General features: G+C 41.4%; 1 protein-coding gene across 5 annotated transcripts in view; it reads right to left on the bottom strand.

The window, feature by feature from the left end:
* The window catches only part of LOC110526048 (SEC14-like protein 2), a 39,029-nt gene extending 21,235 nt beyond the window's left edge, over nt 1-17,794 (bottom strand). For 2 of the 5 annotated variants that reach the window (XM_021606646.3, XM_090238039.1), the window contains exons 1-6: nt 17,193-17,794; nt 17,055-17,113; nt 16,238-16,313; nt 6,979-7,022; nt 1,855-1,917; nt 1,466-1,654 (exon numbers count right to left, since the gene is read on the bottom strand). In XM_021606646.3, the coding sequence (XP_021462321.2) occupies nt 1,466-1,654; nt 1,855-1,917; nt 6,979-7,022; nt 16,238-16,313; nt 17,055-17,108 (426 nt within the window). In that variant the 5' untranslated portion in view covers nt 17,109-17,113; nt 17,193-17,794. Of the gene's footprint in view, nt 1-1,465; nt 1,655-1,854; nt 1,918-6,978; nt 7,023-16,237; nt 16,314-17,054 lie in introns of all 5 variants that reach the window. The other 3 variants (XM_036980255.2, XM_021606645.3, XM_090238040.1) reach the window with 3 other exon arrangements.
* Between the last annotated feature and the right edge of the window lie 4 nt (nt 17,795-17,798).

The raw sequence follows: 17,798 nt of genomic DNA, 5'->3' as shown, positions 1-17,798 counted from the left end.
ACAAATAACTTTCTTCTACTTGTTCTGAGAAATGAAGGCTATTCCATGCGAGAAATTGCCAAGAAACTGAAGATCTTGTTCAACGCTATGTACTACTCCCTTCAGAACAGCGCAAACTGGCTCTAATCAGAATAAAAAGAGGAATGGGAGGCCCCAGTGCACAACTGAGCAAGAGGACAAGTACATTAGAGTGTCTAGTTTGAGAAACAGACGCCTCACAAGTTCTCAACTGGCAGCTTCATTAAATAGTACCCGCAAAACACCAGTCTCAACATCAACAGTGAAGAGGCGACTCCAGGGTGCTGGCCTTCTAGGCAGAGTTGCAAAGAAAAAGCCATATATCAGATGTTTTGTGCACGGGGGCATTGTCATGCTGAAACAGGAAAGGGCCTTCCCCAAACTGATGGCACAAAGATATAAGCACAGACTTGTCTAGAATGTCATTGTATGCTGTAACGTAAAAAAATCCCTTAACTGGAACAAAGGGGCCTAGCCCGAACCATGACAAACAGCCCCAGACCATTATTACTCCTCCACCAAACTTTACAGTTGGCACTATGCATTCGGACAGGTACCGTTCTCCTGGCATCCGCCAAACCCAGATTTGTCCATCTGACTGCCAGATGGTGAAGCATTATTCATCACTCCAGAGAACGTGTTTCCACTGCTCCAGAGTCCAATGGCGGCGAGCTTTACACCACTCCAGCCGCTGCTTGGCATTGCGCATGGTGATCCTATGCTTGTGTGTGGCTGCTCAGCCATGAAAACCCATTTCATAAAGCTCCCTACAAACAGTTATTGTGCTGACGTTGCTTCCAGAGGCAGTTTGGAACTCGGTAGTGAGTGTTGCAAAAGAGGACAGACAATTTTTATGAGTTACGTGCTTCAGCACTCGGCGGCCCCGTTCTGTGAGCTTGTGTAGCCTACCACTTCACGGCCGAGCCGTTGTTGCTCCAAGACGTTTCCACTTCACAATAACAGCACTTACAGTTGACCGGGGCAGCTCTAGCAGGGAAGAAATTTGACAAACTCACGTGTTGTAAAGGAGCCATCCTATGACGGTGCCACGTTGAAAGTCACTGAGCTCTTCAGTAAGGCCATTGTACTGTCAATGTTTGTCTATGGAGATTGCATGACTGTGTGCTCGATTTTACACACCTGTCAGTAATGAGTGTGGCTGAAATAGCCTAATTGTCTATATATAGTGTATGTCAGATCTGTGACCATAGGTAGGGTATTCAACAAGGATGACAAAGATTCTACATGAACACTTCATTAGTGGTATAGAATCTCAGTAAGGTTGGTGCCAGGGGTTTTTCCTGGTCTTGTCAAACTTACTGTATATTCATGTAAAACTCCTGACCCTCCACATATAGTACTGAAAACCATAGATAGTGGCAACATTTATTTAAATGGGAATCCCCATTCTAATAATTATATTTATATGAATGAAACCTCCCCATACCCTCTCAGACTGCAGGTCACACTCCTTCTGCAGCATCTCACAGTCTCTGATCTTAGACTTGATGAAGTCCTGTTTAGAGGCAGACAGGAAGAGGCCCTTGGGGTCCACAGGGCCGATGACATCCCACCAGATGGGGCTTCCCTCCCGGTCGAACCCGCACATCCCACCAGACAGGTACTTCTCAATAACCTGGACACAAATGCAATGGAAACACACTATTAACACCATGGTAACAGACTAATAACATGGCACTATCAAATTTAAACTATTTCAGTATTTAGGCCTATTTGATATTTTAATAATGATAAATAAAATAATAAATAAAAGATTAAAACATTTATACTCTGCTAATAGGTCAATTGAATAAGTGTAATAACAGACTGTCATACCTCTGGAGGCTGCCATTCTGTGGTGATTGTGTCTGCTTTCATGTGTTTCCTGAAGTCAAGGTGCTGGAAATAAAGCATGACAGAACATGAATGGCTCCAATAGTTTTACATGTAATGGATTGAAATATCTCTCTCTCTCTCTCACGCACACAAACACTCTGTTTGTGTCAGGAGAACAGTGACTATAGTGAGTTAAGTGGATCAGTAGGTTTAGACTGCCAGTGTGACAATAACCTGCATAAATACCCCATCAGCATAAAGGGGATAATACACTACACACTTCAGGAAATGATAGAGCTGAGCGATTAACTGACCTTTCGTCATTTAAGGGGTTATTAAGGGGTTATTAAACAACTAATTGACTACAATTACTTGAATTCCATTTAGTTATGTTTTTTTGCGAGCCCATTGCTCCATTTCTCTAGAGAAAAATGGATCCATTCACGAGAAAAATCAAGTCAAGGCAGATGTGGGACACTGGGCTGAAGGGACTTGTAGTTTTCATTAGTATGAGTCTGCAGAAATGTGGTAATGAACTACAATGACCACATTCCTTTGTGAAAGTTTTTTTCTGGTTCAGACAGATGGATCAGAGAGGAAGAGGCAAAGTGAGAAGCTTTATTCTTGACAAATTCTATCTAAAATAAGCACAATGCAATTCTATGGGCTTATTTTGGAACTAAGCTTGTTGCCTTCCTTCCTGCCTTTGGGACAACGACTCCCATTGTTAGCGTGGAGACATGAGCATCTCGTCATTATATACAGATCTCTGGACGGATAGACTTTTACGTCTGCTAAATTAGGTAAAATAAACAGACTGCATGAGGGTGGAATGTACACAACAAACAATGAGAGGGACGGAGAAAGTTCGCGAAAGTATGCCTTATCTACTTTGAAGAACTAGTCAAATTAAACAGGAGCAAAAAAAGAAATGTCCCTTTTTCAGGACCCTGTCTTGCAAAGATAATTCGTAAAAATCCAAATAACTTCACAGATATTCATTGTAAAGGGTTTAAACACTGTTTCCCATGCTTATTAAATGAACCATGAACAATTAATGAACATGCACCTGTGGAACGGTCGTTATGACACCAACAGCTTACAGAAGGTAGGCAATTAAGGTCACAGGACAGTAAAGAGGCCTTTCTACGGACTCTGAAAAACACCAAAAGAAAGATGCCCAGGGTCCCTGCTCATCTGCGTGAACATGCCTTAGGCATGATGCAAGGAGGCATGAGGACTGCAGATGTGGCCAGGGCAATAAATTGCAATGTCCGTACTGTGAGACGCCTAAGGCAGCGCTACAGGGATACAGGACGGACAGCTGATCGTCCTCACAGTGGCAGACCACGTGTAACAACACCTGCACAGGATCGGTACATCTGAACATCACACCTGCGGGACAGGTACAGGATGGCAACAACAACTGCCCAAGTTACACCAGGAATGCACAATCCCTCCATCAGTGCTCAGACTGTCAGCAAAAGGCAGAGAGAGGCTGTACTGAGGGCTTGTAGGCCTGCTGGTCCTCACCAGACATCACCGTCAACAACGTCCCCTATGGGCACAAACCCATCGTCGCTGGACCAGACAGGACTGGCAAAAAGTGCTCTTCACTGAAGAGTTGCGGTTTTGTCTCACCAGGGGTGATGGTCTGACTCGCGTTTAACGTCGAAGGAATGAGCTTTACACCGAGGCCGGTACTCTGGAGCGGGATCAATTTGGAGGTGGAGGGTCCGTCATGGTCTGGGGCGGTGTGTCACAGCATCATCAGACTAAGCTTGTTGTCATTGCAGGCAATCTCAACGCTGTGCGTCACAGGGAAGACATTCTCCTCCCTCATGTGGTACCCTCCCTGCAGGCTCATCCTGACATGACCCACCAGCATGACAATGCCACCAGCCATACTGCTCGTTCTGTGCGTGATTTCCTGCAAGACAGGAATGTCTGTGTTCTGCCATGGCCAGCGAAGAGCCAGGATCTCAATCCCATTGAGCACGTCTGGGACCTGTTGGATCGGAGGGGGAGGGCTAGTGCCATTCCCCCCAGAAATGTCTGGGAACCTGCAGGTGCCTTGGAGGAAGAGTGGGGGAACATCTCACAGCAAGAACTGGCAAATCTGGTGCAGTCCACAAGGAGGAGATGCACTGCAGTAATTAATGCAGCTGGTGGCCACACCAGATACTGACTGTTACTTTTTATTTTGACCCCCCTTTGTTCAGGGACACATTATTCCATTTATGTTAGTCACATGTCTGTGGAACTTGTTCAGTTTTAGTCTCAGTTGTTGAATCTTGTTATGTTCATCCAAAATTGTACAGATGTTAAGTTTGCTGAAAATAAACACAGTTGACTGTAAGAGGACATTTCTTTTTTTTCTTAGTTTATTTTGTCAGACAGCTCTGCAGCTTACTTAGGCAGGTTAGCTAAATAGGATGACTAAAGACAGTACAGTATGGGGAGCACATAACGATAGAGGACCTGGCTAGATGGATGGTTGACTACAAGGTTGACTACTACCTGAGCAGAGATAAGATTATTACTTTAAGGAATGAAAAATAATAAAGTCATCAAATAAAAATAAAGTAATATACACAACTGAAAAAATTCCAATATTTTGGCAATTGAATGCTCACTATTGTTGGCTTTGAAATTTACATTAAAAAGCTCTAAAATCATTGTAACATCATTATTTTCATCACACATTTTTTTTCATAATTGAAAGCCGTGATATTTTTTTAATAATCAAAACGAAACTGAACCAACCTCAAAAAGCAGTAATCTTTCAGAACTAAGAAATGGGCCGGGGCTTCTGAACCCGGCATACAGCACTACTCTGGGCCTGTATTTTCAGAGTAAGAGTGCTGACATCAGTTCCTGACATCAGCCTATTCGATTATTACAGTTGATAAAAAAACGTATACAGTGCCTTCAGAAAGTATTCATACCCCTTAACTTTTCCCAGATTTTGTTGTGTTACAGCCTGAAAATGTATTGAAAAAGAAATACAGAATAATCTCATTTACATACACTACCAGTCAAAAGTTTTAGAACACCTAATCATTCAAGAGTTTTTCTTTATTTTTACTATATTCTACATTGTAGAATAATAGAAAACATAAAAACTATAAAATAACACATATGGAATCATGTAGTAACCAAAACAGTGTTAAACAAATCAAAATATATTTTATATTTGAGATTCTTCAAATAGCCACCCTTTGCCTTGATGACAGCTTTGCACACTCTTGTCACTCTCTCAACCAGCTTCACCTGGAATGCTTTTCCAACAGTCTTGAAGGAGTTCCCACATATGCTGAGCACTTGTTGGCTGCTTTTCCTTCCCTCTGCGATCCGACTCATCCCAAACTATCTCAATTTGGTTGAGGTCAGGGGATTGTGGAGGCCAGATCATCTGATGCAGCATGGCGTATCACTGCAGAATGCGGTAGTAGTGATGCTGGTTAAGTGTGCCTTGAATTCTAAATAAATCACAGACAGTGTCACCAGAAAAGCACCCCCACACCATAACACCTCATCCATGCTTTACGGTGGGAAATACACATGCGGAGATAATCCGTTAACCCACACCACGTCTCACAAAGACACGGTGGTTGGAACCTGTCATCCAGGCAAAGGGGGGCTATTTGAAGAATCTCAAATATAAAATATATTTTGATTTGTTTAACACTTTTTTGGTTACTAAATGATTCCATATGTGTTATTTCATAGTTTTGATGTCTCCACTATTATTCTACAATGTAGAAAATAGTAAAAATATAGAAAGTCCCTTAAATGAGTAGGTGCTCTAAAACTTAGTGTTAGTATTCACATCCTTGAGTCAGCACTTTTTGGCACCAATTATAGCTGTGACTCTTTCTGGGTAAGTCTCTAAGAGCTTTACACACCTGGATTGGGCAACATTTGACGATTATTCTTGTCAAAATTCTTCAAGCACTCTCAAATTGGTTGTTGATCATTGCTAGACAACCATTTTAGGTTATTGTCCTGCTGAAAGGTGAATTCATCTCCCAGTGTCTGGTGGAAAGCAGACTGAACCAGTTTTTTTCTCTAGTATTTTGCCTGTGCTTAGCTCCATTATGCTTATTTTTTTATTCTGAAAAACTCCCTAAGTCCTTAACAATTACAAGCATACCCATAACATGATGCTGCCACCAATATGGAAAATATGGAGAGTGGTACTCAGTAATGTGTTGTATTGGATTTTCCCCAAACATAACACTTTGTATTCAGGAAAAAAAGGTTGACGACCCCTGCTTGTTTTACATTTGTATGCATGAGGCATGATAATGTCTGCTCTGTAACAATAAAAATGCAATATATTGAGTTCAAAGGCATGAACAATTTTTAAAATGCTATTCATATTATGCATAAAACTGACTAAATGTAATTTATCATTTGTATGATCATCATTTGTATGGGGTATGTTGTGCCATTGGCTCAACTTGGCCAAATGGCACAATTTACCCCAAAGAAAGCATTATGACTAAATTTGCCCACACAGCTACAAGGATGCATTTTCATATTAGGTTTAGGACCTCATGCTATATTTAGGACCCCAACTGAAGTATAAAACAGTCTTAAACCAATCTTCTTGGTTTAGATATTAGCATCATGAAACATATAACACAACAAATGAATTGGACTTTGTGAAAATCCATTTTTTGGACCTAACTTGCTTACCACTTCTATGTGGTTTCTTCCTTCACAGATGCCATTAAATTATGACCTAAATTATGATCTCCTAAATATTTGGTCACGTGATTAATGTTGTGTTTCCTAGAAACAAGGGGTGGCTCAATTAGCCCTTTGGCATTAATTACCCCACTCTCCCCTACAGTAGCATTTGTGGCTTGGCAAAGGTGTTTAATCAAATGAATGTGATGGATGTATTTCAGTTTTTTAAGCCTGTATTGTATTGTGGTTAGGCTACATTCCTGATATTTCCCACATGCTTTTCCCCACAGTATTTCAGATTACTGGCTAGATAAGCCATTGGTCACACCAGGGGTACTCTAATGGCAGCAATGAAAATATACAACAGAACTAGTCATATATGTTTCAATAGCAACATAGGAAAGGAGAAGGGGAGTGTTAGCCTACCTTTCGAAGCATGGCTTCTGACTTATTGACATTGAAGTTCCTGGCTGTGAGGGGAGAGAAAAGGAGAGAGAGAAGAGAGAAGAAATGGAGAGAGAGAGAGAGAGAGAGAGAGGGTGTGAATAATATCCATGGCGCCATGGTTATAGATCAGAGCTGACAGTGATTTTGTGTTTGTGTGTATGCTGTTATTTAACATGTAACATGTGAAGGACATTCTATTTGAGAAACACAGATCATTTTGGTCCTCCACAACTAACATTATAAACATGAACATTAGATAACTAACCACAAGCAAACAAGCAGGAAATGACCCCAAGTCCCCTTTTAATTCATAAGAAGAGTCTTCAGTTTTACATCTGACCGGTGAGACACTGGCTGCGTCCCAAATTGGCACTCTTTTCAGTCAGCCATGTGACTGTGCAATTTTTATTTCATCTCCCTCTATAAATCTGGACATGACTAATTTCTTCCTCACTCCGGGTGTCAGTAAATGAGCAGGGTAGGGCTGGTGGTATCACCATAACAACAGACTGTAGCTAGCCTCCATTAGGGCTCTTTATGGAGATTAAGAGCAGCCAGTCGCCTGACTGAGAGGCTTTCTTCCACTGTGTGTCAACACCTTACATCAGACTTCCCATGTATAGTAGCAGCCACCCTACGGTACTGACCCAGAAGGGTGAGAGGACACCATAAGCAGCTTATCTAATACTCTAATAGCTAAGGTGATTAAGTGGCCAGCTGACAGCAGTGGTCAGTCAGTGGCTCTGTCCCAAAACCCCCCTCCTATTATAGACCAGATTTGCCCTAATGACCAAGGGGTAGCTTGCTACTCAATGTAATAAAGTAATTGCTTTTCAAATAAGTTACCTTACAAGGTTATGTTGGCTGACAATTTGTTAGTTACGCTGTCCTTAAAAAATTCACCCAAGGCTGAAAAACAGCTTAAGAACGATGGCTAAACTGGAACAGCAAATTGATGGAATCAAACAATCGCAGGGCCTGTTTTGACTGGAGTGATGCTTAGAATTCCATAAAAAATGTAACCCTTTTTATTTTCCCACTACAGTCTGTTCATAGGACGAAACTGGAAAAAAAACAACTTGTGTAGAAAGTAAACATCCGTAACCTCAATGCTGTCAACTGTGCTAATGTCTGCGTAATGAAAAAGTAGGGAAAAAATAAAAACTTGACTATTTCTGGTCTAGCGTCGCTGCCCAGACTTACATAATTACATAGAGGAGATTTTGCTGATTAAAACGGTGCCCATGTAACAGTTTTGCTTGCGCCACTCTCCTCGCCCCTACCTGGGCTCGAATCAGGGACCCTCTGCACACATCAACAACAACCAGCCTCGAAGCATCATTACCCATCGCTCCACAAAAGCCACAGCCTTGCAGAGCAAGGGTTACAACAACTTCAAGGTCTCAGAGCGAGTGATGTCACCGATTGAAACGCTATTAGCGCGTATCCCGCTAACTAGCTAGCCATTTCACACCGGTTACACATAGGCTTCATTAATGTCATTCAGACTTGAATTTGATACAACAACTATGATAGCTGAGGTTCATAGATTGGAATAAATATTAGTTCAGAACCTAACGTTTTAGGGTCCATTCACAGATCAGCTACACACTGTAGCTAGCTACACATCCATAGGCATACAGTTATTTGTATCCTCCACTACACAATAAGCAAATAAATAGTTAGCTATGTTACTTCAGATGCATTGCAAGGCAAGCATACACAATTGTACATTCAATTTGCAGTAAATGCTTTAGCTAGGTAGATTCTTTACATCTACTGTTTCACAAGACGGGCAGCCTGTTTTTCTGGTTTTCTCAAGAGTCCCTAAAACATTAAACAACACAAATTTCAAATTCATTCTCCTAACACTGGCTAATGTTAGCTAGTCAGATAACTTGCAAAATAGCATTTTTTGTCAATTAACTTCATGACAAAAAAATATGCACAAACGTTTGTCTCTACATTAACTAACATATTCCTATCAATTGTACATTTTTTGCTTGACTCGTTATGATGTTACAACAACTTACATTTGGTTCCACCGTAATGTTTTGTCAGCCATCTTTGTTAAAGAACGCCACCAGGCACGGGTGGCTCGGGTCAAAATCCGTCATTGGAACCACTCGAAATCATTGGTCATATAAAAACCTTGGGACCCAATTGCATAATGAGTGCTCTGACTCCCCCTTGTTGTGGTCTGGAGCAATGGTAGGGGTCAAAATCATCTTGCGAGGTTAACGGCACTGAGCCTTTTTCTAAATGTTTTATTAGTTGGAGAACACATTGGGGGGGGGGGGGGGGGGGGTCTTAGACCATTCCTCCATACAGAATCCTTCTAGATGCTTGATATCCTTCATCTACACTTATGGACAGCCCTCTTCAATTCAAACCACAATTTCTTTATGGACTTTGGATGTGTGCTTGGGGTTATTGTCTTACTGGAAGATCCACTTGCGGCCAACTTTCAGTCTTCTGTCAGGGGCAACCAGGTTTTTGGATAAAATATCCTGGTACTGGGTAAAGTTCATGATGCTGTTGACCTTAACAAGGGCCCCAGGACCAGAGAAAGCTAAATATCCATATAGCATCAAAGATCCACCACCATATTTTACAATAGGTACCGGGTTATTTACGACACATGCATTCTCATTTTGATGCCAAACCCACCACGTGTGCATACGACAACTGCACTGCACTGCCCGGGCATGGCAACAGCACCACCCGCAACCGCAGGGCTCTCCAGAGGGTGGACAACTACAGGACAACTACAGCACCCGATGTCACAGGAAGGCCAAAAAGATCATCAAGGACATCAACCACCCGAGCCATAGCCTGTTCACCACGCTATCATCCAGAAGGCGAGGTCAGTACAGATGCATCAAAGTTGAGACCAAGAGACTGAAAAACAGCCTCTGTCTCAAGGTCCTCAGGCTTTTAAATAGCCATCACTAGCCGGCTACCACCTGGTTAATCAACCCTGCACCTTAGAGGCTGCTGCCCCATAGACATAGAATCACTGGTCACTTTAATAATGGAACACTAGCCACTTTAATAATGTTTATATACTGTTTTACTAATTTCACATGTACAGTGGGGCAAAAAAGTATTTAGTCAGCCACCAATTGTGCAAGTTCTCCCACTTAAAAAGATGAGAGGCCTGTAATTTTCATCATAAGTACACTTCAACTATGACAGACAAAATGAGAAAAAAAATCCAGAAAATCACATTGTAGGATTTTTAATTTATTTATTTGCAAATTATGGTGGAAAATAAGTATTTGGTCACCTACAAACAAGCAAAATTTCTGTCTCACACAGACCTGTAACTTCTTCTTTAAGAGGCTCCTCTGTCCTCCACTCGTTTCCTGTATTAAATGGCACCTGTTTGAACTTGTTATCAGTATAAAACACACCTGTCCACAACCTCAAACAGTCACACTCCAAACTCCACTATGGCCAAGACCAAAGAGCTGTCAAAGGACACCAGAAACAAAATTGTAGACCTGCACCAGGCTGGGAAGACTGAATCTGCAATAGGTAAGCAGCTTGGTTTGAAGAAATCAACTGTGGGAGCAATTATTAGGAAATGGAAGACATACAAGACCACTGACAATCTCCCTCGATCTGGGGCTCCACGCAAGATCTCACCCCGTGGGGTCAAAATGATCACAAGAAGCAAAAATCCCAGAACCACACGGGGGGACCTAGTGAATGACCTGCAGAGCTGGGACCAAAGTAACAAAGCCTAGCAACACACTACGCCGCCAGGGACTCAAATCCTGCAGTGCCAGACGTGTCCCCCTGCTTAAGCCAGTACATGTCCAGGCCTGTCTGAAGTTTGCTAGAGAGCATTTGGATGATCCAGAAGAAGATTGGGAGAATGCCATATGGTCAGATGAAACCAAAATATAACTTTTTGGTAAAAACTCAACTCGTCATGTTTGGAGGACAAAGAATGCTGAGTTGCATCCAAAGAACATCATACCTACTGTGAAGCATGGGGGTGGAAACATCATGCTTTGGGGCTGTTTTTCTGCAAAGGGACCAGGACGACTGATCCGTGTAAAGGAAAGAATGAATGGGGCCATGTATCGTGAGATTTTGAGTGAAAACCTCCTTCCATCAGCAAGGGCATTGAAGATGAAACGTGGCTGGGTCTTTCAGCATGACAATGATCCCAAACACACTGCCCGGGCAACGAAGGAGTGGCTTCCTAAGAAGCATTTCAAGGTCCCGGAGTGGCCTAGCCAGTCTCCAGATCTCAACCCCATAGAAAATCTTTGGAGGGAGTTGAAAGTCCGTGTTGCCCAGCAACAGTCCCAAAACATCACTGCTCTAGAGGAGATCTTCATGGAGGAATGGGCCAAAATACCAGCAACAGTGTGTGAAAACCTTGTGAAGACTTACAGAAAACTGCTAAATATGTATTTGTGACCAATACAATTTGATTTGAATAGAAAGAGTCCTATTTTCATGTCATCCAAAAATATGTAAACGCCTTGAGTTTGCTAAACGGCACTGGCCCTTGAATTGGAACCGGTGCTTTGGTCAGATGACATGAAAATAGAGCCTTCACTAGTCTTGGGCGCTTGTATATAATAACACATATAAAAATCCACAAAGACATTGTTAATTGGCCAGAAAATCTAAATTTTGCAACGGCCATCTCAGTCTCCGGAATTGAAAACCTGTGGTTTAAATTTAAGAGGACAGTCCATATGCACAGGATTCTGTATGGAGATTTTGACAAGTACTTGATAATATTCTCACCCATTAGACTATTCTTAATTTAATCTGGTCTTTAAATATAGTCTATGGGTGAAATTCTTTTTGATTTAGAATGGCCCACAAAAAAAAAAAAAACGTTATAACGTTATAGCCTGCACTTGAATAGTGAATGGAGGTTACGTGCAGTTACGTTTTTAATATGCAAGCATAGGCAGCACATCCATAAGGCTAGGGAAAGCTTTTCCTAAAGTAAATTGAATTATATTTCTGAAATTATATAGCGTTATTAGCCTACTCCTGTCTATACAAAAATAAATAAAATAATTCAAAATAGGATACTAAAGCATGATTTGGCCACAGAGGATCACTAGCTCATTTCAAAAAAATTTTTTATTGTGGATGGTTTTAAATTGTATTGCCTACAGTCAGAAGGAAAAGCAGCGCTCGCAATTTGGGCAGATTATTGTTGAGTTGCAACTGTCTGTTATTGCTGTAAAGAAAATTCAATGAAAAGACTAATCTGTCTTTAAGTTATCAAAATTCTCAACTTAATTGAGCAAACAACAGTATAGCCTATCTCATTGGCACCAGCGGAGATCATCTGTAATATCCCCAGTGAGTGCGAACTGCGCAAATTCACTATTTATAATTGTTGGGTCAGTGCTACTAGTTTTTTTTTACAATCATTTTGTCCACCAGTTTAGATGGACGTCATATTCTATTTGCATCTCCCCTTCTCGTAGGCCTATTATATGAGCATTGTTGTTTTTATTTATCTGTTTGTCAGTGTCAGCAGTCGGCTACCCTGTAATTTGTCGTATTAAAAATCAAATCAAATGCAATTTTATTTGTCACATACACATGGTTAGCAGATGTTAATGCGAGTGTAGCGAAATGCTTGTAGCGAGGGTAGCGAAATGCTTGTGATTCTGCTAATGTCTCCAGCCATATAACGTATAGTAGAATTACATGAAATGTGTTTATAAAAGACCAATTTTTTTTCCATGCGAAGAAAGAAGAAACATATCGGAATTAGCCTAGGCCTTCTCTATGCTATCGTTGCTCAGCCATGCAGTGAACAGTCTTTTTTTGCGAACAGTGATTGAGTTATATTTATAGCCAAAATTATGACTATTCAATCTACTCATCACATTACGAATAATAGGCAATCTTACATAAGTTTGCAAATGTGATGATGCATGGAATGCTTTCTTATAAAGGTGCATTTTTATGGCGAAAATGTGCCTTCCCAAACTTGAAACTCACCCGCCTTTGTATGCCATGTTGTAAAGTGGATTATTGTGCTTAATTTAAGAATTTAACAACATTAAGAATTGAGAAAAAAATATAGCAGCACAAGAAAGCTCGGATCCTCTTTTAAATAGTGGCCAGTCAAAACTCTGTTTTCACATGCGATTGTGCATTGACACATCTTTCAATGTGCTCTCTAACCATGTTCCAGGGGACCTAGGTCTATATGTTACATTTGGAGTTATTTGGACACTTTAGTTGTGATACAAACCTTATCAAAACATAGGCCTATGGGCTAGGTTACATGATGTGTGCGACTATGACTAGAAAAAGTTGCGCAAAAATATGTATGTGCTGTTTCTTGCCTTACTTCACATGCTGGGCATCATTCACAAGTGATAATATTGTCACCCATCAGACTGTTCTTAATTTAAATCTGGTCTTTACATATACTAATAATATACAGTGCATTTGGAAAGTATTCAGACCCCTTGACATTTTTCAATTGTTACGTTACAGCCTGATTCAAAAATTGTTAAAATTGTTTTTTTCCCCCTCATCAATCTACACACACTACCCCATAATGACAAAGCAAAAACAGGTTTTTAGAAATTTTGGCAAATGTATTAAAAATAAAAAAACAGAAATCCATTCAGCCACAAGATCATTAGTGAGGTCGGGCACTGATGTTTGGCGATTAGGCCTGGCTCGCAGTCAGCGTTCCTATTCATCCCAAAGGTGTTCGATGGGGTTGAGGTCAGGGCACTGTGCAGGCCAGTCAAGTTGTTCCACACCAATCTCGACAAACCATTTCTGTATGGACCTCGCTTTGCGCACAAAGGCATTATCATACTGAAACAGGAATGGGCCTTCCCCAAACTGTTGCCACAAAGTTGGAAGCACAGAATCATCTAGAATGTCATTGTATGCTGTAGTGTTAAGATTTCCCCTCGCTGGAACTAACAGGCCTAGCCCAAACCATGAAAAAGCCCCAGACCATTATTCTTCCTCCACCAAACTTTACAGTTAGCACTATGCATTGGGGCAGGTAGCGTTCTCCTGACATCCTCCAAACCCAGATTCGTCCATCGGACTGCCAGATGGTGAAGCGTGATTCATCACAAAGAAAACGCGTTTCCACTGCTCCAGAGTCCAATGGCGGCGAGCTTTACCCCACTCCAGCAGACGTGCATGGTGATCTTAGGCTTGTGTGCAGATGCCCGGCAATGAAAACACATTTCATGAAGCTCCCAACGAGCAGTTATTGTGCTGACATTGCTTCCAAAGGCAGTTTGGAACTCGGTAGTGAGTGTTGTAACTGAGGACAGATGATTTTTACACAAAACACGCTTCAGCACTTACAGTTTTAGACAGGAGCCAATAGTCAATATATATATATTATATTTGTACTTTTAGCCATTTTTCTCCCCAATTTCGTGTCTCATCGCTGCAACTCCCCTACGGACTTGGGAGAGGCGAAGATCGAGAGCCATGCGGACAAGGAAATCCCAGCCGGGGAAACCCTCCCTTAACCCGGACGATGCTGGGCCAATTGTGCGCCGCCTCATGGGTCTCCCGGTCACGGCCAGCTGTGACACCGCCTGGGATCGAACCCGGGGTTGTAGTGACACCTCACTGCAATGCAGTGCCTTAGACCGCTGAACCACTCAGGAGGCCCTTATTGTTGCTATTTGAACATAATGTAGGCCTACCAACAAAACCAATTAAGCAAATCCCATAACATTTTACCATGGAAATAGGTTTTAATTTCTATGATATAGCCTACAGTAGACTATACTATATGAGGTGTTCAATGCAGGCCTACATTGCATTTAAAAAAATGTTTTTACATTATGATGGGCTTGACATTAATTAATGATTTACTTGTTCTGTAACTTGGTCTGTAACACCATGGGCCAAATAGGTGACTGTAAATTGTAGCAGGAACTCCCCATTGTTGACCTATACCTATCTATAACTGGGCTAATAACTCGCTAACTAGCAAAGAACAACAAATGCGCTCTGATCTGAAAAGCTCAGTCACTTGTGGGTGAAAGACCACTCATATGGGTGAAAGAACACTCTTGGGCTCCCTCTGCCAATATAATTCTACTCCACTGCGCTATGGCCCTGCCTACAACAAAATCACAGACTCAATCTCATTTGTTTTGGTTTGTTGCATTGGCTGATATGTTGATTCGATCACAGAAAAAACATTGATCTATATAGTGCAAACAAATGGGGAGAACTCAGTGAAATTCAATCTCTTCTTCTGAACGGCAGTCCTGGAACATCCACATACTTTTGTATATATAGTCTAGCTAGTTCGTTAGCTAAGCTAGTCACGGTAGCTAGCTACTCTTCCAGTATGTGTTGACATCATTTCAAAGGATATGTTTTTGGACTGAAGCTGTAAAGATCAGTAAGAAATTGCACTTTTGTAGCCAAATATCTTATTCATAAATATGTTTGGTTTATAAGCATTAAATGACCTGATATGACGGTGCATTGATCAGTTATACAGTTTAAAGCCGTTATTTTTGTGTTTTTGCCCAAAGTCGACCATTAAGACCAATACATTTCTATGCAGTGAGTGCAGCTCTGATTATTAGACTATATCTTTATGATATGCCAAGGATCAACACATAGTAACAAGCTCTTTCTAATTACAGATGGAATAGGAAGAGTTATAGATGAAAACCTGAAAGACACAGACCATCAGTGGAATGGCTAAGCGTATGCTGCCATAACTAATAATGCATGAGTCACTGTTTTACAGGTTTAATGCAATTAGCCCTAGATTAGTCCTAGATTATAAGGATTCAGTGAGCCTACGTGAGTCCAATCTATTCCAATGTAGAACAAGGCATTCTTTAGAACGCCAGCCTCTCACTCGCTGTGTTACTACAACCTGTCACTCCACTAATCAACGCTAGACCAAAGACCTCTCTCTTTCTCTCAGGCCCTGTAACTGAGATGCAACCAGTTGGTAACTTCTCTATTTGCAAAACCATTGAGTTTTAACTGTTGAATTGTTCGGTTGAAGCTGAAATATCTGTTGCTGTGTAACAACGTATCCATCAAAGATGATAATCAACGTCTTCAGAAGCCTATCTAGCCGAGCTAGACTGGACTGGAGAGTCTGACCATACCCAGGCATGGTCTTAACGGCCTTGCAGCTCTCCTATCAGAACAGATCATTCCAGTTCCAAGCACCCCGTGGTGAAGCAACAGGCGGTTAATTAGTCTGCCTTACCTCTGAGCCAGCGCAACAGGAAGTGGTCATGCTGAGCAGGAAGTAGTGGAAGAACATCCTGAATCCTCTCTCGAAACTGCCCAAGGATTAAAAACCGGGTGGCAGAGAGAGAGACAGGGAAAGGGGGGCAGCGAGAGCGAGAGAAAGAAAGAGAGCGAGAGGGCCAAAAGGGGTATAGGTGTATTAGTGATGATGTACATATGGGTTTAGTGGTAAACATGGAAGCAAGCATGTGAAATTAATTGTTATAAGCCACATGAAAGCTTCAGACTTCTGTGTGGAAGTTCATCTCTTATAACAAAGCACATTGGTCACAGTAAGTTCAATAAGAGTTTTTCCACTCACATCTCAAATAGTAATATATTTTAGGAAATGAAACTAAAATCATACACTAGAACCAAACCTTTCATGGGAGAAACATATACTAAATTCTATACAGTAAATTGCAATTACCTAAATAATTTATTATTAATAACATGATCGTTCATATAATAATAGGCCTAGGGTAGATTTTTTTTTACCCAGTTAGGTGGTTCATTATTTTAATCACCTATCAACTTTACTGACCCGTATTACAGAGAAACCTCAGAAGGAAAAGCTTGATAAAATTAATAAATAGGTTACAGCGTATTGTAGCCATGACATGTTTCTACATATCTTGTAACGAACATTGCAGACAAACAACACTGTCTGTATGCATGTGGTGGAAAAAGATAGGAAGGTTCAAAGTTCCAAAAGCATCAATGACTGTCGGATCGTCAGGTCAAACATAAATAAATGCGACACAGATACAGAAATGTACAGTACAGCAATTCACCTCCTCCAATGCCTCAGCCTGCTTCGGACTTAGGTCGCCAACCCTGCCACTCATCACGTCTGTTAAAGCAAAACAAGATACAATGGCAGTTTTTATTCCGTTAATGGCAGTTGAAGACCCGAAGATGATGCCACGCACTTTTCTGCCCTCGTCGCTGGACTGATCCCACTGTGTGAAGCTGTTCTACGAGGGCAATGTTATCCTCTTCATCCCTGTCAGTCAAGTCGTAAAAAACAATGACCGTATCAAAGACAGTAACCTATGGAGATAGGCTAAAACTGCTTCTTCAGTATAAATTCCAGAACACACTTGTAGGCGACGTGATGGCGACGTTGGCTCACTAAACTCATGCGTAGAAACAGGCCATGGTCAACAACGGTCTCTCGTGCCGAACTACGCATGTGCAGGCCGTCAAATCAACGGCACTCCGTCGATATAACGTTGTTTTTGACGAAAATGAAAACGCTTCAGTTTGTCACTTTCACGAGCTTGGAGTACTAACATGTCCAACTACTTAAGAAATCGGATCTAATCTAGGTTGTATCTTTAGATTTTGAGAAAATTAACATCTAAGGAAGAATATTTAATTTATATCATTGCCTCCTCAAACCCCAAACCCCAGACTGGTCTGTTTCTCAACCGTTCCCGGAAGTCTTGCGAAGTTGCGTCTCTGGGTTTAGAAACTCTAAAAGCGTAAACACGAGAGGACACGCCCATTTAAAGGGCCAGTATCCCAACCTGATC

Source organism: Oncorhynchus mykiss, chromosome 6 (genome assembly GCF_057628025.1).
Source record: "Oncorhynchus mykiss isolate SJ-2025 chromosome 6, ASM5762802v1, whole genome shotgun sequence".
Lineage (NCBI taxonomy): Eukaryota > Metazoa > Chordata > Actinopteri > Salmoniformes > Salmonidae > Oncorhynchus > Oncorhynchus mykiss.
This window is presented reverse-complemented; position numbering and strand designations above follow the sequence as displayed.